The 23,071-nt window shown below is 44.1% G+C and overlaps 2 protein-coding genes across 7 annotated transcripts; one reads left to right on the forward strand and one right to left on the reverse strand.

Moving 5' to 3' along the window:
• Positions 1–161: 161 nt before the first annotated feature.
• LOC135485124 (leucine-rich repeat-containing protein 74B-like) lies at positions 162–14,599 on the forward strand. 6 transcript variants are annotated; one of them, XM_064766869.1, is made up of 14 exons: positions 162–1,076; positions 1,710–1,778; positions 2,283–2,428; positions 5,648–6,167; positions 6,554–6,735; positions 7,193–7,300; positions 7,458–7,601; positions 7,835–7,916; positions 8,180–8,265; positions 8,541–8,735; positions 12,649–12,744; positions 13,005–13,274; positions 13,742–13,827; positions 14,064–14,599. In XM_064766869.1, the coding sequence occupies exons 3-14, from the start codon at positions 2,414–2,416 to the stop codon at positions 14,143–14,145; spliced, it is 1,866 nt and encodes a 621-aa protein (XP_064622939.1). In that variant the 5' UTR covers positions 162–1,076; positions 1,710–1,778; positions 2,283–2,413; the 3' UTR covers positions 14,146–14,599. The 6 variants fall into 6 exon arrangements, with proteins under 6 accessions (XP_064622939.1, XP_064622938.1, XP_064622942.1 ...); XM_064766868.1 differs by having other exon boundaries at positions 162–1,778; XM_064766867.1 differs by lacking the exons at positions 162–1,076; positions 1,710–1,778 and having other exon boundaries at positions 1,837–2,428.
• A 1,001-nt stretch (positions 14,600–15,600) lies between these two features.
• LOC135485237 (secreted protein C-like) lies at positions 15,601–20,615 on the reverse strand. Its single transcript, XM_064767079.1, has 9 exons — positions 20,582–20,615; positions 20,326–20,386; positions 19,789–19,895; positions 19,585–19,626; positions 18,912–18,989; positions 18,509–18,577; positions 18,054–18,152; positions 17,598–17,660; positions 15,601–16,934 (listed from the first exon to the last, which is right to left on the reverse strand). The coding sequence occupies exons 2-9, from the start codon at positions 20,363–20,365 to the stop codon at positions 16,239–16,241; spliced, it is 1,194 nt and encodes a 397-aa protein (XP_064623149.1). The 5' UTR covers positions 20,366–20,386; positions 20,582–20,615; the 3' UTR covers positions 15,601–16,238.
• Positions 20,616–23,071: the final 2,456 nt, after the last annotated feature.

A 23,071-nucleotide genomic window follows, 5' to 3' on the forward strand; every position in this document is an offset into this window, starting at 1 on the left:
ATTCATACCACATCTGAGTTGCAGACGGAATGTTACTTTAATCGAGCTGATTTCGCAATACCGTGCTTCGGTACAATTTATGGACCCTTACTTTCCGTATGATTGCATTTGATATATTTCATTACCATTATTCATGCAATGTAAGGCCGCCAACGGAATACAATTTCAATAGGCCAGTTTTTCTTTTGGTCAAAATATCAATATTAAAACCTGGCCTTTGGCTGTTTGGCCACGGTGACCGTGTTTGGATAATGTTCTTGCATGTCTTAAGGTACTTGGCGCTGATAAATCTTTAATGTTAGTTCCAAGTTCAGATATCCGCGATGACAAAGGCTTGTCCAGGTAAGTCACATCAGCAGCAGTCAATTTTGTTGATTTGAAATAGTGTCTGCATAAATCCACTCAAAACACGCGAATGTATCGTCCAATTGTAGACGTTCATCAAGGTGCCGTGTGTCAAATGCATTGCAAAAGTGTACTTATCCTGAGTTTATATGATTTCAATAGGTTTCTTTGAAGGGCAATAGGAGGGAAAATGCTTTATAATCGTTATAAATATTTAATGCGACGACAGTGGGTTTTGAATATCAACATTATTACGCCATTTTAAATACATATTTAGTTAACGGTATTAACTTAGCATTTGACTAATGCACTTGATAGTGAGTTCGCAAGTTGAATCAGTGCTGGGTTTTATATGAATCATATAGCGGAGTAACCCTAGCATACTGAGACCAAATCATGTCTGCACAAACACAGTCACTCTAAACCGTTTTGAACGTTTGCTCGTGTGAGTTTATTGTGGTTTATATTCACCTTTGTACCTTATACGTAAAAGGAAATACCGGAGCATGTATGTCCGTTCTGACATAATGTAAACTGGCCGTCTCTGGCCATTGCTATGCTTCAGCGAAGCCATACTTCTCGATAGGAATATCTCTTTTATTAAAGTATATCAGGAATTTTTAACTTCATCGTCGAAACGTCGATGGTTCCTGTTCATTCTATCAGCGTACTGCGGTCGACATTAGTTGCTCCTTGCTAGACTGTTGATAGGCAAACTCCTTTATCTAACGGTAAGCATACTTCAGTTCTTTTATTGTGAGTCCAATGTATATATCGTGGTTGGAAGAACTCAAATGCACTGTCTGTTATTACAGAGGAATAGACCATTGACCGGGCTTTGTTGATAGCCTACTTCAAGATCGTTATGATTATTGCTCCATTAATTTCATTTGCCTTGCGGGCTTCCTCTGCAATGTTTGTCTACAGAATTAAAATGATTGATAGCCGATTATCGTTGTTGTTAAAGAGAGAACTACTAATCCTCAACAACGGTCTGTGATAATCAGAGTTTTCTATATTTTGACGATATTAAGTGTACATCTTATCATCGTATATCGTCATTGATAATCGTCATTCGACCTCAGAAACTCTCCATTTGGGACAACAATATTGTTGATCAGTTGATGTTCCGAGCACTATTAGATTCAGGTTAATTTTCTGACGGACGGAGCTTGATATGAACTACGGAAGACAGTATATGGCCAGAAGTTCAGTATAGAGAAAATGCTCAATCAGACAATGGTTACCAGGCGAAGCAATGTGGATGTGAATGCCATACAAGAAATAAAGAACAGAGTAAATGATAAAGATATGATATCACAACGCCACATGCTTATTTGTACCTCTCTTATTTCTTTACGCAGGTGAATAGGGGAGACCGTCAAGCTTTAATAGGTTCGGATGGCACGCCTATGGGACGAGATAATTAACTGGTGAGAACTTTGGAGATCATGTGTTCGACGCTTTGCTTAATAATTGAGAGAGGTCAAGTGCTGTTGACTAAAGATCGCCATAACCAGAGCGTACAGACATACATGCATGCGCACTGATATGACTGAATTAAGTTGAATAACTGTCCATATCGTGCAGTCTATCATGACATGCATTACCCTGATAGGACGATGTTAAACATATGACAGATCACATAGAGACGAGTGATTTCCGAGGGGAATGGACTGATGAGGATATCTATATCTCATAACCTGAATGATCCGTTGATGATGTGATTATATAGGAAGCAGCAATGATTTCAACCGACAACGTAAATGCTCATGACCAGTGAGACAATTCAGGAGAAGCTACCTAAGCTCAAATGTACACTAAGTAACGTCATCAAGCCTGTTATAACGGAAATTGACAGTCTCTGGTGAGATTGGCATACCCTGTTGTGACTGTCTGTCGAATCGCACCAATATTAGCTAACTTCTTCTTTACAGTAGTGGACTCGGGAGATTCACAATACAGTGTTTTTAATTCGATTTATCAAGTGCCAGGAGAGGCACTCACAGACTCGGATCTGTAACTGGACTTGGACACTTGAAGAAAGAGGGATTCGTCTAGCATCAGAATGGAACAAGAGGGGGTGAGTCGTACCTTTATGCAGAGTTTCTGTTCATTCAGAATCTGCTGATTGACCTGGGAAGCATCAGTGTAACGGTTTCTCTAAGGTCTGACGAAGCTCTCGTACTGTTGATTCAGAATCTGCTGATTGACCTGGGAAGCATCAGTGTAACGGTTTCTCTAAGGTCTGACGAAGCTCTCGTACTGTTGATTCAGAATCTGCTGATTGACCTGGGAAGCATCAGTGTAACGGTTTCTCTAAGGTCTGATGAAGCTCTCGTACTGTTGATTCAGAATCTGCTGATTGACCTGGGAGGCATCAGTGTAACGGTTTCTCTTAGGTCTGACGAAGCTCTCGTACTGTTGATTCAGAATCTGCTGATTGACCTGGGAGGCATCAGTGTAACGGTTTCTCTAAGGTCTGATGAAGCTTTCAGAATCTGCTGATTGACCTGGGAAGCATCAGTGTAACGGTTTCTCTAAGGTCTGACGAAGCTCTCGTACTGTTGATTCAGAATCTGCTGATTGACCTGGGAAGCATCAGTGTAACGGTTTCTCTAAGGTCTGATGAAGCTCTCGTACTGTTGATTCAGAATCTGCTGATTGACCTGGGAAGCATCAGTGTAACGGTTTCTCTAAGGTCTGATGAAGCTCTCGTACTGTTGATTCAGAATCTGCTGATTGACCTGGGAAGCATCAGTGTACCAGTTTCTCTAAGGTCTGACGAAGCTCTCGTACTGTTGATTCAGAATCTGCTGATTGACCTGGGAAGCATCAGTGTAACGGTTTCTCTAAGGTCTGATGAAGCTCTCGTACTGTTGATTCAGAATCTGCTGATTGACCTGGGAAGCATCAGTGTAACAGTTTCTCTAAGGTCTGACGAAGCTCTCGTACTGTTGATTCAGAATCTGCTGATTGACCTGGGAAGCATCAGTGTAACAGTTTCTCTAAGGTCTGATGAAGCTCTCGTACTGTTGATTCAGAATCTCCTGATTGACCTGGGAAGCATCAGTGTAACGGTTTCTCTAAGGTCTGACGAAGCTCTCGTACTGTTGATTCAGAATCTGCTGATTGACCTGGGAAGCATCAGTGTAACGATTTCTCTAAGGTCTGATGAAGCTCTCGTACTGTTGATTCAGAATCTGCTGATTGACCTGGGAAGCATCAGTGTAACGGTTTCTCTAAGGTCTGATGAAGCTCTCGTACTGTTGATTCAGAATTTGCTGATTGGCAAATAAATGAAGTTATAACCAACTTACAATGCATACCAGATTGTAAGTTCAATAATTAAATGATCAATTAGAAGAAAAAACACTACTGGTATATTATTGTAATCAATGGCACAATGATTTGATCTGAATGGCATCCATGTTGCCTAGCAACCACAACCTCATTTAACCGGAACTCGGGGGAAAATGCAATTAATCAAGCGGCAGAGCGTAAATAAAGGACTGGTGCAACTGTGGTTAGAGATTCCAATCAAGCAGTTCATAAGGTGACATATCAAGCGTTGGTAATATGCTTGATTGGCGTATGCTTTGGACTCGTGTATATTGCAGCCATGACCTAATTAGATGTCAATCAAGACTCTAGGTGAGTTGATAGATTGTTTTTCATCAGTCACATTCCGTTTGAACATTATTACGTTGCGCATACTGGGCAAAGTGAAGTACTGGCATCACTGGGGGTACTGGCATACTGGGCAAAGTGAAGTACTGGCATCACTGGGGGTACTGGCATACTGGGCAAAGTGAAGTACTGGCATCACTGGGGGTACTGGCATACTGGGCAAAGTGAAGTACTGGCATCACTGGTACGCATTTCTAAGGCATTATCAATGAGATCATCGTATCATTCGTGACAAGATGTTCGCTTGGTTTCTTCAGCACATTTGCTAAAACAAGACTAGGCCAGGGCGATTATCGTTCTTCGTTTAAGGCCTCTCTGTGCTAGGGTCATGACTGAGGTCAATATGTGATAATATATGTATTTTGAAGGCAATCAGTGTATCGGTTGACGCGTTTCACATTAAAAAAAGCATAAAATTGTCTGAAATCCTGTCGTCCCATTTTACTCGAAATCTATGTGGTGATACTGACTAACCCAGACCAAGGAGAAGAACATATCAAAAGCTCAAACCCAACAAGGCACACGCGGTGTGCGTCTGATAGGAACGCATAGGCGAATGGCGGTATCGCCGCTGTTCTCGTACCTCTTTTACAGACGATCATACATGTCATACCACAATGAAACATGCTACAAGAGATGGTAACTATCACGAAGCATTGTAGGCAGTGGTATTACGATATAATCCATTTAAATCACACAAAAAGCACACATTAAAGTCTTCCACCCCTGAATAACCAATCGCACTTGGTGGCTATTCTATTACAGGTAAATCTCTAGGCCTTTATTGTTAGCTGGTTATGTACAGTATAAATATGCAGTTAGGCAAAGGGTGCTGCTAAGCTTTTTGTAGGCTTGATACAATAACTTTTGTGGTGAGACACTGCTTTGACAGTAGGCCAAGAACATATATCGTTGTGATATGGATACCATGATATAGCCGAATAGTACGACCTAGGATACCAGGTCGATTCAACTGGGCGAGTTGATACCATTTGATAGAACAGTTACGATAGGATTCCTGTTCTCAACAACCTTGGGTAAGTCTATGACGGGTTTGGTAACTTGTATTGAGATCAACGCCAATGATATCGACAATCACGCGGGGGGAGGTGGAAAATGCCTCACATAGTACACAATGCAGATTTCGACCGATGCAGATACGCATATTTTGATTCTCATGCAGTCTGATCTTTGTCATAGCTTAATTGATCAGGCTACATTAGAGGTAATTCTTCTAGCTCCAACTGCAAGGTTTACCAGTGCTTGCTTTAAGAGCTTGTTCAACAAGATACCTTTTAACTAACTTTGTATGTATTAGTATTTCATTTGCGACTGTTTGGTTCGAAAGCGAAGGTTATTTGCCAAGTTCCTAAGCCAATTTGCTTATGAGAGTAGTATCAAAATATATTAACTCACGTGCAGGGCTGGAAAGTTACACGCTTCGGGCTTTGAATCTATAGAGTGGAGAACCATAACAGCTCGTCTATGCAGACGTCAACACCACTGTCACCTTGTCGATAGAAAACAAGGACTCCATCGGACCTATGTGATCTTGTTGGATGTAGAAAATCCCCTAACGCCTATTAATCATACCTTGTTAATCCTGCTTCAGGTGCCCTACCTGGCCTACGACGAGGCTCAGTACAACGTTGTGGAGGACAGAGATCTAATCGACTACGACGACGACGGTGCAGCTGACGACGAGGACGACATGGACCCAATCAGGGAAGAAGAGGAAGCCGACAATGGAGACAGGACAACACGGTCAGCAAGTGCAAAGATGCCGTTGCTATCCAGGGCCAAGTTCACTCGGACCCCAGGGTCGAGGGCTTCAGATAACTCGGACGTATTGCCACATGATATTGAGCCACCAGAGACACAGGTGCCACAAGAGGAGAATGGACTTACAAATGAAGATGATGAGAGATTGAGCGAAACAACTGATTCTGTGCTGATTACAGAGGTGAAAGACCAGGCTGAGCAGGGGTCTGTTGGGTCAGAGGATGGGCGGGATACGGTTGATGGAGAGCTGGAGGATGTATTCATTGGAGATGAGGATGTGATCCCTGAGAAGGAGGAAGTAGCTGAGGGCTCAGATGAAGATTGTGATACGGATTTAGAGGTGGAGGAAGGTAAGAGAAGGTTTCTAATTAATCCATCATCCACGACAATCATAAATCTTGTTACTTAGATTGATTTCAGTGCATTAAAGTACTTCAGAAATGTATAATATAAATCATTGCAAGCATGTTACCATCGGGAAGTGATTATCAGGAGCTGTCCAATGCATCGTCATAGCCTAACCTTAAAGGTTATACATGTAATGCCCTGCTTTTGATTATACTTATTAAAGTGCCCTTAGACCTATCCCGGTCTTCTGGATGTGGATCTCCTCATTACACAGCTTACGGCAAGTGTGAACTCATTCTTTCATAAAAAAATAAGTCCCTACCATTTCTACCCGTCATCATCGCAAACACGTACATTAAAAACGTTGTATTATCTTTCTTGTGTTTAGAGGAGATTGACAAGGAGGAACTCCACGACACCACAGGCAGGACGAGATACACCAAGTTGTGTGAGAAACTCGGCGTCGTACCGTGCTCTTATTTCACACGACATATCCAGGACTCTGAACTTATTATGAAGTTCCATGGACTTGGCCCACAAGGAACTAGAGCCATTGCAAAAATATTGAAGGTAAAGATCGACGACCTCTAGCCAAGTTATGGTCGTTAATGATCGAGTTCTCAAGTGGCACTTTGCTTGGTAAAAGGCAGTTATTATAATCACTTTGATATGTCCCTGGACATGAGTTTCTAGTTGAGGTGATGAAAGATGAAAAAGTGGATAACCTAAACAAATTGTTACCAAAAATGGGCATTCTGAACTCCGCGGGTTGATTTCAAGAAACCAGTTACTTTGTACAAGGATTCCTAAAAAACTTGACAAATACCGTTTTTGATGTATTTTGCATTTCACTTTAGTCACGCATACAGCTTTCAGTGCCACATCACTTTGACTATTCATATAAAACTCAACTTATCCAGCTATTGCGGAGGAAGATGGGTGGGGCAGCGTTTCTGATCAGAATATATTATTTTAAGATATCTTCTCAATAACGTGCTCACTATTACCTGACTCTAACTTTTTGCAGGATAACATCACGATAGAGCGACTGAACCTGGAGGGCAACTGGATGGAAGCCGACGGGGCCAAAGCCATGGCAAAAATGCTGGAGGAGAACATCTCAATATCAGATCTGGTGAGTGATGTGTGCCATCACAACAACTACAGGAATTCACGCCATTTCAATGGAGCTTAATGCGCACCTTACACGCAATAAGGAATAGACATAGGAAGACAGCTGAAGTATTATGTTCAGTTGAGGGGTCTAATATACATAACTTTATCATTTTTAGGTGCTAAGAGGAAACAAGCTGGGTAGTGATGGAGGATACCACATGTCAAAGATGTTAGAAAATAACACTACTTTAAAGAGGATTGATTTATCGGGGAATGACTTCGAGGACAGGGATGCAGAATACTTTGCGGATGCACTGGAGGTGAGTCAAATGGGATTTTAATAGTGAATGTTGTTCTGGTGTCGAATTCATGTGGTTTTTCGTGACCTTTGTGATATAATGATCTTTGCTGAGCTTTGGTACCGATGGCATTGGTTGGCATTCCTGATACACGATGAGCACATTATATTGGTTGTCAAACTGCAGGCTGTGCTTCATACCAATGCCAAGCTTTCAGGGTAACAGTGTTTTCAGTTGTTCTTTTTCTTGGACAGGAAAACAAGTGCCTGCACGAACTCATTCTCAGCAATAACAAATTCGGGGAGGAAGCTGGCGAACTCCTTGGCTTTGCAGTGGGTAAGTTGACCAGCAGGAAGTTCTGTTTCCTGAATGATCCATCCTACCAAAATGGCTTTTACTGACCGTACGCAACTTCAAAAATGATAATTAGTGAGGTGGTTAAATCTCTACTGTCTTTCTTTGCCATGAAAAGTATGTCCTCAGGTAAGGTAATAATCTCTCTGCATCTTCTGCAAATTCATTTACCCTGCGAGCTTAAATGATTAGAATAAATACAATGTACTACTTGTAGAGTTATCCAGTTTATGCTTTCCTTTTAGGTTCCAATGACATCTTAGAACATCTTGATTTGAGTTGGAATCAGATTCGTGGTGCTGGGGCTGTGGCTGTTGGTAAGGGTTTGAAGGTGAGTTCATTCTGATGGATGTGGTCTGTAAGTATGGGGACACGAAATCCCGAACAAGTCGATAATGTCTTTTGCCAGTCGTGGCACCTAACATATCGAACCAGGGACTGTAACACCGGCTACGATTGGAATCGGTATGGAATTGTAATTTCTGTTAGTCGGTCACTTCGCCATCTTCTAGCTCATGGCGCTATATGATATTCATGTTGACAGTTAGTTCTGCCCTTCTTTCATTTCATTATCATATCGAGTGGAACCTTGTTTTCTTACCTTAGGAAAATGTGCGGTTAAAAACATGTGACCTATCGTGGAATGGCATGGGTCCAGAAGGTGGATATGCGGTATCGGATGCCTTAGGTGTTAATAACGTAGTTTTGGAGTTAGATATCAGTGGAAACCGACTGGACTTAGCCTGTGCCAAGAAACTTGCCAACTCACTCGCCATCAACGACTCTCTACGGACGCTAAAGGTATATGATCGATCTTCTATTCAGGCAGTGGCCGGTAACAGAGTTTGTAGAAATGGTGTTTTTATTTGCACACGGCCCCAATCTCACAGCTCTGCTTTGAATCTGTTTCAAGATGTGGCTTAACCAGTGAGATGCTTCATTTGGCTGCAGTTTTGTGCTGCACCAACTAGATCTAACCTCTTCACACACTCAGAAATAGATTTATTGATGAGCCGTTCCTTCCGACTGCACTATATCCACCGACAACACAGTTCAGTGTCAACAAATGAGCTCTTTCTTCCTGAACCTTATGATCCAGTTATCTTCTATCTGTAATGCTATAAACAATACGGATCCTTTGATGCTCTGACTGAGGTCAGGTTGAGCGTGGGTTCCATACGGATCCTTTGATGCTCTGACTGAGGTCAGGTTGAACGTGGGTTCCATACGGATCCTTTGATGCTCTGACTGAGGTCAGGTTGAACGTGGGTTCCATACGGATCCTTTGATGCTCTGACTGAGGTCAGGTTGAACGTGGGTTCCATACGGATCCTTTGATGCTCTGACTGAGGTCAGGTTGAACGTGGGTTCCATACGGATCCTTTGATGCTCTGACTGAGGTCAGGTTGAACGTGGGTTCCATACGGATCCTTTGATGCTCTGACTGAGGTCAGGTTGAACGTGGGTTCCATACGGATCCTTTGATGCTCTGACTGAGGTCAGGTTGAGCGTGGGTTCCATACGGATCCTTTGATGCTCTGACCTTTGATACTTTGACTGAGGTCAGGTTGAACGTGGGTTCCATACGGATCCTTTGATGCTCTGACTGAGGTCAGGTTGAACGTGGGTTCCATACGGATCCTTTGATGCTCTGACTGAGGTCAGGATGAGCGTGGGTTCCATACGGATCCTTTGATGCTCTGACCTTTGATGCTTTGACTGAGGTCAGGTTGAACGTGGGTTCCATACGGATCCTTTGATGCTCTGACTGAGGTCAGGATGAGCGTGGGTTCCATACGGATCCTTTGATGCTTTGACTGAGGTCAGGTTGAACGTGGGTTCCATACGGATCCTTTGATGCTCTGACTGAGGTCAGGTTGAACGTGGGTTCCATACGGATCCTTTGATGCTCTGACTGAGGTCAGGTTGAACGTGGGTTCCATACGGATCCTTTGATGCTCTGACTGAGGTCAGGTTGAACGTGGGTTCCATACGGATCCTTTGATGCTCTGACTGAGATCAGGTTGAGCGTGGGTTCCATACGGATCCTTTGATGCTCTGACTGAGGTCAGGTTGAACGTGGGTTCCATACGGATCCTTTGATGCTCTGACTGAGATCAGGTTGAACGTGGGTTCCATACGGATCCTTTGATGCTCTGACTGAGATCAGGTTGAGCGTGGGTTCCATACGGATCCTTTGATGCTCTGACTGAGGTCAGGTTGAACGTGGGTTCCATACGGATCCTTTGATGCTCTGACTGAGGTCAGGTTGAACGTGGGTTCCATACGGATCCTTTGATGCTCTGACTGAGGTCAGGTTGAACGTGGGTTCCATACGGATCCTTTGATGCTCTGACTGAGGTCAGGTTGAACGTGGGTTCCATACGGATCCTTTGATGCTTTGACTGAGGTCAGGTTGAACGTGGGTTCCATACGGATCCTTTGATGCTTTGACTGAGGTCAGGTTGAACGTGGGTTCCATACGGATCCTTTGATGCTCTGACTGAGGTCAGGTTGAACGTGGGTTCCATACGGATCCTTTGATGCTCTGACTGAGGTCAGGTTGAGCGTGGGTTCCATACGGATCCTTTGATGCTCTGACTGAGGTCAGGTTGAACGTGGGTTCCATACGGATCCTTTGATGCTCTGACTGAGGTCAGGATGAGCGTGGGTTCCATACGGATCCTTTGATGCTCTGACTGAGATCAGGTTGAACGTGGGTTCCATACGGATCCTTTGATGCTCTGACTGATGTCAGGTTGAACGTGGGTTCCATACGGATCCTTTGATGCTTTGACTGAGGTCAGGTTGAACGTGGGTTCCATACGGATCCTTTGATGCTTTGACTGAGGTCAGGTTGAACGTGGGTTCCATACGGATCCTTTGATGCTTTGACTGAGGTCAGGTTGAACGTGGGTTCCATACGGATCCTTTGATGCTTTGACTGAGGTCAGGTTGAACGTGGGTTCCATACGGATCCTTTGATGCTCTGACTGAGGTCAGGTTGAACGTGGGTTCCATACGGATCCTTTGATGCTCTGACTGAGGTCAGGTTGAGCGTGGGTTCCATTCGGATCCTTTGATGCTCTGACTGAGGTCAGGTTGAACGTGGGTTCCATACGGATCCTTTGATGCTCTGACTGAGGTCAGGATGAGCGTGGGTTCCATACAGATCCTTTGATGCTCTGACTGAGATCAGGTTGAACGTGGGTTCCATACGGATCCTTTGATGCTCTGACTGATGTCAGGTTGAACGTGGGTTCCATACGGATCCTTTGATGCTCTGACTGAGGTCAGGTTGAACGTGGGTTCCATACGGATCCTTTGATGCTTTGACTGAGGTCAGGTTGAACGTGGGTTCCATACGGATCCTTTGATGCTCTGACCTTTGATGCTTTGACTGAGGTCAGGTTGAGCGTGGGTTCCATACGGATCCTTTGATGCTCTGACTGAGGTCAGGTTGAACGTGGGTTCCATACGGATCCTTTGATGCTCTGACTGAGGTCAGGTTGAACGTGGGTTCCATACGGATCCTTTGATGCTCTGACTGAGGTCAGGTTGAACGTGGGTTCCATACGGATCCTTTGATGCTCTGACTGAGGTCAGGTTGATCGTGGGTTCCATACGGATCCTTTGATGCTCTGACTGAGGTCAGGTTGAGCGTGGGTTCCATACGGATCCTTTGATGCTCTGACTGAGGTCAGGTTGAACGTGGGTTCCATACGGATCCTTTGATGCTCTGACTGAGGTCAGGTTGAACGTGGGTTCCATACGGATCCTTTGATGCTCTGACTGAGGTCAGGTTGAACGTGGGTTCCATACGGATCCTTTGATGCTCTGACTGAGGTCAGGTTGATCGTGGGTTCCATACGGATCCTTTGATGCTCTGACTGAGGTCAGGTTGAGCGTGGGTTCCATACGGATCCTTTGATGCTCTGACTGAGGTCAGGTTGAACGTGGGTTCCATACGGATCCTTTGATGCTCTGACTGAGGTCAGGTTGAACGTGGGTTCCATACGGATCCTTTGATGCTTTGACTGAGGTCAGGTTGAGCGTGGGTTCCATACGGATCCTTTGATGCTCTGACTGAGGTCAGGTTGAGCGTGGGTTCCATACGGATCCTTTGATGCTCTGACTGAGGTCAGGTTGAGCGTGGGTTCCATACGGATCCTTTGATGCTCTGACTGAGGTCAGGTTGAGCGTGGGTTCCATACGGATCCTTTGATGCTCTGACTGAGATCAGGTTGAGCGTGGGTTCCATACGGATCCTTTGATGCTCTGACTGAGATCAGGTTGAGCGTGGGTTCCATACGGATCCTTTGATGCTTTGACTGAGGTCAGGTTGAGCGTGGGTTCCATACGGATCCTTTGATGCTCTGACTGAGATCAGGTTGAGCGTGGGTTCCATACGGATCCTTTGATGCTCTGACTGAGGTCAGGTTGAACGTGGGTTCCATACGGATCCTTTGATGCTCTGACTGAGGTCAGGATGAGCGTGGGTTCCATACGGATCCTTTGATGCTCTGACTGAGGTCAGGTTGAACGTGGGTTCCATACGGATCCTTTGATGCTCTGACTGAGGTCAGGTTGAACGTGGGTTCCATACGGATCCTTTGATGCTCTGACTGAGGTCAGGTTGAACGTGGGTTCCATACGGATCCTTTGATGCTCTGACTGAGGTCAGGATGAACTTGTTTTAACGCCTTTGTTTCAGATGGGCAGTAACCCTGTCACAACTGCCGGTGCCATCGCAATCGTTGCTGCTCTAAACAAGAATGAGAACAGTGTTCTAGTCTTCCTCGATTTGACGGTAGGTTTAAAATTTTGATTTCTTCATCTTTATGATTACAAACTAGTTTACTGTTAGAGATGGCGTACTCTCTCGCCAAGTTGACTTAAGATGACAAGAGTCTGGTTGTGAACTTGGGATACGTACAATGATTTATTGTCGTTGAGGGCCATTCCCTATGAAACTGAAAATTGGATATATCGAGACTTACTAAAAGTATATCATGCGGTTTCCCATTGGGTGATTTACTAAAAAAATGCCCATTCGACTTTGCATTCCAGGATATTCCAGTCGAATTCGAATTCATCCGAACTGTCGAAGATATCCAGCGGAAGCGTTCCTTCCGTGTCATCCACGGTTTAGTGCTACGGTCAGGAAATACACCTGATGATATCGGGAAGCCTCCAATAGACCCTAATCTCCGCCACCCCCTGCTCATCATGAAGGAACATGTCCTCGTCAATGATATGCGAATCGTGGAGGTCTTCCGACGGTATGATACCAATAACACAATGTGTGTGACGCCAGAGCAGTTTATGGATGCAATGGATGTAAGTTGACACGCAGCGTTTGCATTAACCCCCGACAGGATTCATCATGGGCTGCAGAACCCCTTCCCAGTTTTCATAACAGGGACTGTGGTATACGCATTAAAATGTTCAAAATGCTTATTGTAACATCGTGTGGCACTAAGTTGAGTCCTGCAACCAGCAACACCTGCCATATGTGCGTTATTAAAGTCACACCGATGCATGTACGTATGTACACCTATGAAGTACCATTAGCAAGTGGATCAGAACCTTGTTTGATGGCCTTTGGGGAGCGAATCAAGCATGCAACATTATCACCTTGGCGTCAATTTTCTGCAGCACAATATGATAAATAAAAGCTTTGCCTGGAAGTAGGTTGTGACGTACTGTCCTTAGTAGCACACAGGCGTTCGGGCCCTTCCAATGATCTCATGAAAGATGTAACTTTGCATGCTATGCTGTAAGAAATGTTATGTACTTATTTCCAGGAATTGAAACTGAAATATTGGCGAAGTCAGATCGACGATATTGCCAAGAAGCTCGATAAATTTGGCAATGGAACGATTTACTATGGGTAAGTTACGACCCAAAGCTGCATAGCCTACGACATGTACACATCACATCTTAGAAATACGCTTAATATAAACATTGTACAGTCAGAATGACTAAGATAACTGGTGATACAGATGGACTAGGGGCCGATTTAGCAAAGAAATACAGGCTGTATTTGGCTTGCTTTGAGGTATATGACAATTTAAGGTAAGCGGTTTATTCCCCGCAATATTCAACTGCCCCGATTCCGTCTTTCAGTGACTTCATTCCACCGGACCCACCGCGACGAGAATCAGCCATATTGGATCTGAAAACTGCTTCGGCCACGGCCACGGCGTAGCGCGACATATGAGGTGTCCGAGAAGGCGCATTTCCACTTCAGGCCCGTGATTAGACATGTACAATGTCTACCTGTCGGTCGAAGCCACTCACACTAACCAATGAAAATGGGCAGCTGACTGTGAGAATGGATGCCAGAAGGCTAAGTCATACTCTTATCATCAGAACTTTGGTATGTTTCTGCCCACGCGTCGATGTATTTCATATCGTTCAGTGATGGAGCTGATTTGTGACCGGCAAGATATGACGCATTGATCTGGGGAGTGGAAACATTCCTGGAGATGAATATGTGTGCTCACATGGACACATCCAGCAGCAATGCCATCATCAAAGGAATCTCAACCACGTAGACTGTGCTTTAGCTTGTATGATATCCCGACATGGTTGTTCAGATCGGGAATGAATTGTAAATATGTAAGATAATTGTATATTAATGTAAAGAACGAATTTTGAAATAGTGTTATTTCGGTCTTTCTAACCATGTTGTCAAGACGGCTGGCCACCCAGGTCTGATTCGGACCGGTTATGACTATCTGGTCTCCCTCACAGTGTCGACAAGACGGTCAGACAAGCAAATCGATTTGGTTTAGTTGCGACTATTCCATCTTCATTTCTCGACAAGACGTTGTAGTGCGACGGTTGTGATTGACTCGTCCCACTTACAGTGGTGGCAAGAGGCTGATCGAGGCGGCCAGGCCCTGCCTGACTGGCCTTCCTCTTACCTGATCAGTATAACACCTTGACACTCGGGCCCAATCGATCCAGTTGTGAGTGTCTCATCTCTCTCGACATCTAGTAAAAGCAATGAAGCTTTCAGGGCCGAATCTGTTTAGTTGTGGCTCTCTGATCTCGCTCACCATATCGGCAGCGCTGTGGGTCTGAAATCTGCGTATGAGATCGAGAGGGGCCAACACTTGTTATCAAGTAGGATAGTTTTCTTTTGAGAGGTGGACGATGGTTGAGCTTCTCTTAAAAGATGGCCTAGTTTGCTCTTCAGGACTTCGGTTAAAGATGGTTTGCTCGCTTGGGAGGCAGGACTTTGGTTAGAGATGGTTTGCTCTCTAAGGAAGCAGGACTTTGGTTAGAGATGGTTTGCTCTCTAAGGAAGCAGGACTATGGTTAGAGATGGTTTGCTCTCTAAGGAAGCAGGACTTTGGTTGGAGATGGTTTGCTCTCTAAGGAAGCAGGACTTTGGTTAGAGATGGTTTGCTCTCTAAGGAAGCAGGACTATGGTTAGAGATGGTTTGCTCTCTAAGGAAGCAGGACTATGGTTAGAGATGGTTTGCTCTCTAAGGAAGCAGGACTATGGTTAGAGATGGTTTGCTCTCTAAGGAAGCAGGACTTTGGTTAGAAATGGTTCGCTCTCTAGGGAGGCAGGACTTTGGTTAGAGATGGTTTGCTCTCTAAGGAAGCAGGACTTTGGTTAGAAATGGTTTGCTCTCTAGGGAGGCAGGACTTTGGTTAGAGATGGTTTGCTCTCTAAGGAAGCAGGACTTTGGTTAGAAATGGTTTGCTCTCTAGGGAGGCAGGACTTTGGTTAGAGATGGTTTGCTCTCTAAGGAAGCAGGACTTTGGTTAGAAATGGTTTGCTCTCTAGGGAGGCAGGACTTTGGTTAGAGATGGTTTGCTCTCTAAGGAAGCAGGACTTTGGTTAGAAATGGTTTGCTCTCTAAGGAAGCAGGACTTTGGTTAGAGATGGTTTGCTCTCTAGGGAGGCAGAACTTTGTTTAGAGATGGTTTGCTCTCTAAGGAAGCAGGACTTTGGTTAGAAATGGTTTGCTCTCTAAGGAAGCAGGACTTTGGTTAGAGATGGTTTGCTCTCTAGGGAGGCAGAACTTTGTTTAGAGATGGTTTGCTCTCTAAGGAAGCAGGACTTTGGTTAGAGATGGTTTGCTCTCTAAGGAAGCAGGACTTTGGTCAGGAAGTTTAGGCTGTTTCGTATCAGAGCAACTTTGCCTTCGATCAGAGGTAACCGGCATTTCGTTGCAGAAGATGTCACTACCTTGGTGTGAGGTGAGACTTAAGTGGAAGAATAAAATGAAGATCAATTATCATTACAGTATCATTTATTCTCAATTGATAAGTGATTTAGAATTAGCAGTCCGGAGTGTATTCCGAAGCAGGATCCTCGCAGAGCCAATCAACAAACTCCTGCAGATAATCGGCGTCAATAACATGCAGGTTTTCTACATCAGCTGCATTTGAAGGATCAACATCAGATTGACACAATACTTCTTCAAAAGCAAGATGGTAGAAATATGTCCTTCTGTCGTCATCGCATTCTGTAATCGCTTGGGCCCCGTCACTACCATTGTCACTACCATTGTCATCACCATTGTCACTACCATTGTCACTACCATTGTCGCCGCCACTGTCGCCGCCATTGCCGTACTCTGCTGGACATGTCGCCTCGGGAGTAACGTCTTGATTCGCGCAGTAATACTCGACCAACTCTTGTACCCAATCAGAGTTATCGGCAAGTACCTTTTGTACCGCTGTGCCATCATTGGGATCAGCATCAGAATTGCAAATGACTTCCTCAATCGATGGACGGATGAAGGCTGTCTTCTGAGCACAAGAGCAAGTCTCCTCCGACACCCCCGTCTCCTGATTTTCTACTATGGTCGGCTGTTCAATCAAATAGTCGAAGAAAGCGCTAATTGCATTATCAATTAAACTTTCAAGGAGCATGGTACCCAAGTCTGAGCCAGCCTTCTTGGCTCCCTCCTTCAGCCTCTCACTCATTGGTTTCTTTGGCTTGTCTTTGCCGTCAGTTTTCTTGTCCCTTGACTGTGAAAAGCAATGAAAACGAATGAAACCACACATACATAGTTTTAGGTACCACATATAAGCAACATTCCACATACCACATACCAAAGCCACATTGAAGACATGACACGTAAGGCTGGATTTCACTTATGTACGTGGGTAATCTTCGGATAAACTGCTAAAGGACCGCTAGGTTTACAGAGCTTGGGGGTAGGGCAAAGTCGTTGACCTGACTTGAGCAAAAACTTGGTGGTATTTTAACCCTGCAGAGTTGGTCGCGATTTAGTGACATGGAGCTATCAAGCTAACCCTTAACATATCTGTTCCTGCAACCAGCCGTATGTTATGTTATAACTCTAGAGAGAGAATTCCCACGGTCGAAGGAACACAAGAAATGGTCACCGAAAGTTATCAGCGGATAAAGTCTTGGTAAGTCCGGAATGTGACTGGTTTAACTCTTTGTGGGTACGAAAACCACCTTTTCGTAGTTGTTTCAGTCGTTTCGAATAACCTCGCATGGCGAAAATAAACATATTTTTGATTCGCGAAGGAAAAATGGCAAATCTGATTCAATTCTACGACCTCAAAGAAGCAGCTTTGTGTTCTGAGCCTCGTCCATTCACAAGAGAAACACGAATGTGTCTTTACTTTATTGAGTAAAAGAGAGCGGGGCGGAATACTCACTGGCTTGTTCGAAGGTTTTCTAGCCGACGAGGAACCACTTGAGCCTGACGAACTCTCTCGGGCCTGCAAATGATATGAAATGCCAGATGAAATCATAAAGTACGACTTTTCGTTATTAGGGGCGTAGCTGGCGGGTGTCAGGGGGCCCATAAGTCACAAAAATGTGTTTTTGAGTCTCGGCCCCTTAGCTACGCCCCTGGTCATGTGTGCGTGTGCGTTTCATGAATGTATCGTCAACAACCACAATAGGCAGGTTTCGCGCTAACACTCGACGAACAACGAAATTCGAAGGTTTGTGGTGTCCTGAGCAAATTGATTTATTTTGTTGGGTCGGCATGTCCGTAAAGTCCTCTCATTCACCGTCCTGAGGACATTTTCTCAGTAGTTGAGACCTGCAACTTTAAGTTCTGTGCCATTAGTAGCATTCATGAGAAGAGCGCTTGGCTGGTTACTTACTGGCTTGCCACGCCTTGCACTTGATGAAGAACCACTTGAACCTGACGACGAATCACCTCTTGTAGCTGAATCTCTTGAGGTTGACGACCCTCTTGAATCCTGCAAATGACATAAGGGCTGTTAACACGGGACCAAACCGATCGAGATTCATTCGGATTGGTCTACATTATTGGTGCCCTGTAAACGCGCACGAATGCGACCAGGTCTGGTCTTGTTTTGATGTACAATGTTTATTCTTTAATACGTCATTACGATTTTTGCGTCTATTCTGACGTCATGAGCGATGTGATCTTAGCTGGTCTGGTCCTGTCTGGTTTGGTTTGGTCCCCTCTTTCTCCGTCCCGGTCATATTGTTTCCGAAGCTATTCTGAGCTGCATCTCTCAATCGTGGACCTTTTTCTTCCGAGGAGTAACATGAAGAGAGCTTAGCTTCATTGAGAAAAAGAGTTAATTACTGGCTTGGAAGCGGCATCTCTTGAGCTCGAGGACCCTGAACTACCTGATGAACTTCTATCCGGCTTTCCCTGCAATAAGATATTGTCAGTAATATCATTGGTGTTTAAGCCCAATGGTATGAATACGTCAATGAATATAGATTGGAACAATGCCGTTATGTTAAACACTATAGATGCCAAATTTCAGCCAATTTGCTGGCATAATAACTGCTCCCCGACAATAGTTGATGGTACTCTCTGAGCCACAAGTATGTACACGAACGCTGTTGACCTTTAATGCTGCATCCGATTAACTATTTGCGTCCCAGACTTCTTCTAAAGTACACTATAAGTGTTAAGTAACTTTGGTGAAATTGATGATATGAGTAGAGGCTTGAAAAGAATAGGATCAACGTGTACTAACCGCCCTTGACGAACTTCCTGACGAACTAGAGCTTCCTGACGAACTAGAGCTTCCTGACGACCTTCTATCTGGTTTCGCCTGCAAGGAGAAAAGATGGGAAAAAGTCAACAAATGTCACACAAACCATTAGAGTAAAGTTTAGTGTCCCAGGCTCGCAACCCGAAAGTCGCGGCTTCGAATCCCGGTGAAAAATCGGTGAGTGTTTCCGCTACAGTAGATCAGGCCCCGAATGGCTGTTGTTAATGTGGCGGCTCGGTCCTCTAATCTGTGAACAGGGGAACTCTTGGGGAAACATTGAAAACTGGCAGCAACCGCAGATGATACATCGGGTCTACCGACAGAGTGGGCCCTATGTAGGACACGTTCAATTCATCCCAGGGGCATGAATGAGTATTGGTCGGAAAGGATCAAATGTAGCGCTGTGACTGAGCAGGTTCACCCATCTGATCACCTTTGCTAATGTTACAGACAACGCAGTAGTAAAGCATTTGCAATTTCTTCATCGAATCTGCATCAATATACTTGTCTGCAAAGATACAGTCAATTGTTTGTAGACAAATGTACGTACAAAGTGGCCTTTTGTCATGTAGCTGATCAACAATCTTGGTGATCATTGGGCCTTTCCAGGCCACTCTATTGCATGTAGCTGTGATTAATGGCCAGGTCTACTTACCGCTGATGAAGAACCTGAGCTGCTTCCTCCATCTGGTTTACTCTGCAAATAAAAAGATCGGAAATAAATCATAGGTTTGGACGGCGCCGGGCTCGCGGTTTCCAACTCCCGCTTTCGTTTATGACCATTAGATTTTACTTTGCTGACTTTAAACTGAGGGACGATGTTTAGGATGACCCAAATGTTATCACAACTCCTACTTACTCGTGATGATGAGCTGCCCGAACTACTTGAACTGCTTCCAGAGGACCTACTTCGACTCCTGGATGAGCTCCTGCTACTTCTACTCTCGCATTCATATATCACAACAGCTGAAAACATAAAAGAACAAACATAAAGGAGCGACTATATCCATTTTGTGCTTTGATTTGAACGGTGGTCTATATGTTTCACTTACTATATATGCGATCAAAATACTACAGCCATCTTGGATGAACTCTGCACATCTTGCACTTGCGAATATGTGCAGATTTTTCGTAAAAACCCCTAAAACAGGAATACTTTTCACGAAATGACTCGCATAATTTTTTTAAAAATGACTTCTGATATTCAAAGGGACACATCAATGGATAGATATCAGTATTTGTGGCGAAAGCTAAATCTAAATTCTGGTTACCACATCTCCTGTTGATGGCGATAGTAGTCACTTTAACAAGAGTGACGCTTGAGGACATTGACTTCCATAGTAAGTTGTTAGGAATTCCTACATTGCAGCCAACGTGTCTAGGAATATATACTTACCAAAAATGATGCACACACAAATCAGTACTATCGACCTCATACTTTGTTCTTACAGTCAAACCTGGAATGAAATGGTTGCATGAACGCAGGATCATCCCTCAACTGTCACCGTTTTACAGGAAATTGCATCAAGTGCACACATATAAAATATTGCAGTTGGTAATATATGCAACCCACTGACGCTCCTTTACACCAGATTTGGAACCAAGATGAAATAAAAATGTGCAAATCGATTGAATCGTAATTTGGGACTTACCGCCTACACGAGAAATGATTCGAGTTACCCCAACAGACTGTGAGTTAAGAATGGTGGAATTTCGAGGGTTTATAAACCCATTGGTTACGGTGACAGATTGCTGTGCACCTCGCTCCTGATTCCAAATAGGCACAGATGTCATGGACGTCGCCAGCTTTCCGCTTTGTCAAAAACAGATTTAATTGTTGGCACATCCCGTCGCAATGTTATGACATACTCAGTAGTCATTCTCTAAACATCGATATTAGAGAGGTTTCGCAAATCTCACCAATAACGAATGATAGATTACGAACTCTTAGTTCTGAAGTAAGTTGTTTACGTTCCATTCTGAAGCCACTTGTATCCCGTGCAGTCTAACGAACCTGGAGGTGACGGACATGCAAGCTCTGCGCTTGTCGAAAATGGACGCCTGTTGGCAACATGCTCCAATACAACATCAGAGAAGTCAGAAGTCTCAAAGTGAAATAGACAAATGATAGCCCGCTTTATTCAAGTCAGTCGAGTAATAACTAACGATAAATCATGTAGAAGTTTTACCTTGATGCTGATTTCTTAAAAAAAGGTTTGAACAAAAACTAATAATCTATGCCGATTGCGTGATAAGCCAGTGAAAAAGCAAAGATCTGTTTTGATGGTTTATTAGGATAACAGCATCTGCTACATGTTGACGATCCCAAATGATCACGAATCTGACTTTTTTAGCCATGTTTTTCGGTCAGCGGGCATTTTAGCCCAAGCCGTCGCATCACCTGAACTGGTTTGGACCTGTTTTCGGTCTGACCGGCTGTGGTTTCTGACAGCGGGGGTGCCACGGGTTTTGCCAATTACTTACGAGGACAACAAACTATCTGGCAATATTGCGATATCAGTCACCAACTGTCTCTCTAAACTCATAACTAATTGGACGTTATGTGTTATAATTATATGTGAAAGTAGGTTCTGCAACTTATGTGGCACATCCGGGACCTCATGATGTAATGGAGGTGGTCTGTGTTGGCAGATAGATTATCCTTCGATCTGCTTGGAGAATAGAAGTGGACCCATTGTATTCTCACAATTACAGCGGCCAAGGTAGCAAGGCAAAGACGACATTTTCTTTGAAATTAATGTTTATTTATAAAATCAATTGCATATACTGTAATAAAATGCTTCATGGTGTTTCAGTTCGACCAGATAAAACGATAGCACCGTAAATATATTAGGTGATAAACGAACTGGCAACAAGCACTTTCTTTTAGGGAGGATCAAACAGTTCTACTCTCAGCAGTGCGAGTATTGGGGTAGGTGGTCGATAGTCTGTTTATTAACAGCACCAAACAGTTCTACTCTCAGCAGTGCGAGTATTAGGGTAGGTGGTCGATAGTCTGTTTATTAACAGCACCAAACAGTTCTACTCTCAGCAGTGCGAGTATTGGGGTAGGTGGTCGATAGTCTGTTTATTAACAGCATCAAACAGTTCTACTATGAGCAGTGCGAGTATTGGGGTAGGTGGTCGATAGTCTGTTTATTAACAGCATCAAACAGTTCTACTATGAGCAGTGCGAGTATTGGGGTAGGTGGTCGATAGTCTGTTTATTAACAGCATCAAACAGTTCTACTCTCAGCAGTGCGAGTATTGGGGTAGGTGGTCGATAGTCTGTTTATTAACAGCATCAAACAGTTCTACTATGAGCAGTGCGAGTATTGGGGTAGGTGGTCGATAGTCTGTTTATTAACAGCATCAAACAGTTCTACTATGAGCAGTGCGAGTATTGGGGTAGGTGGTCGATAGTCTGTTTATTAACAGCATCAAACAGTTCTACTCTCAGCAGTGCGAGTATTGGGGTAGGTGGTCGATAGTCTGTTTATTAACAGCATCAAACAGTTCTACTATGAGCAGTGCGAGTATTGGGGTAGGTGGTCGATAGTCTGTTTATTAACAGCACCAAACAGTTCTACTCTCAGCAGTGCGAGTATTGGGGTAGGTGGTCGATAGTCTGTTTATTAACAGCATCAAACAGTTCTACTATGAGCAGTGCGAGTATTGGGGTAGGTGGTCGATAGTCTGTTTATTAACAGCACCAAACAGTTCTACTCTCAGCAGTGCGAGTATTGGGGTAGGTGGTCGATAGTCTGTTTATTAACAGCATCAAACAGTTCTACTATGAGCAGTGCGAGTATTGGGGTAGGTGGTCGATAGTCTGTTTATTAACAGCATCAAACAGTTCTACTATGAGCAGTGCGAGTATTGGGGTAGGTGGTCGATAGTCTGTTTATTAACAGCACCAAACAGTTCTACTATGAGCAGTGCGAGTATTGGGGTAGGTGGTCGATAGTCTGTTTATTAACAGCATCAAACAGTTCTACTATGAGCAGTGCGAGTATTGGGGTAGGTGGTCGATAGTCTGTTTATTAACAGCATCAAACAGTTCTACTATGAGCAGTGCGAGTATTGGGGTAGGTGGTCGATAGTCTGTTTATTAACAGCACCAAACAGTTCTACTATGAGCA

The sequence above is a fragment of the Lineus longissimus genome, chromosome 3 (genome assembly GCF_910592395.1).
Source record: "Lineus longissimus chromosome 3, tnLinLong1.2, whole genome shotgun sequence".
NCBI classification, from domain to species: domain Eukaryota; kingdom Metazoa; phylum Nemertea; class Pilidiophora; order Heteronemertea; family Lineidae; genus Lineus; species Lineus longissimus.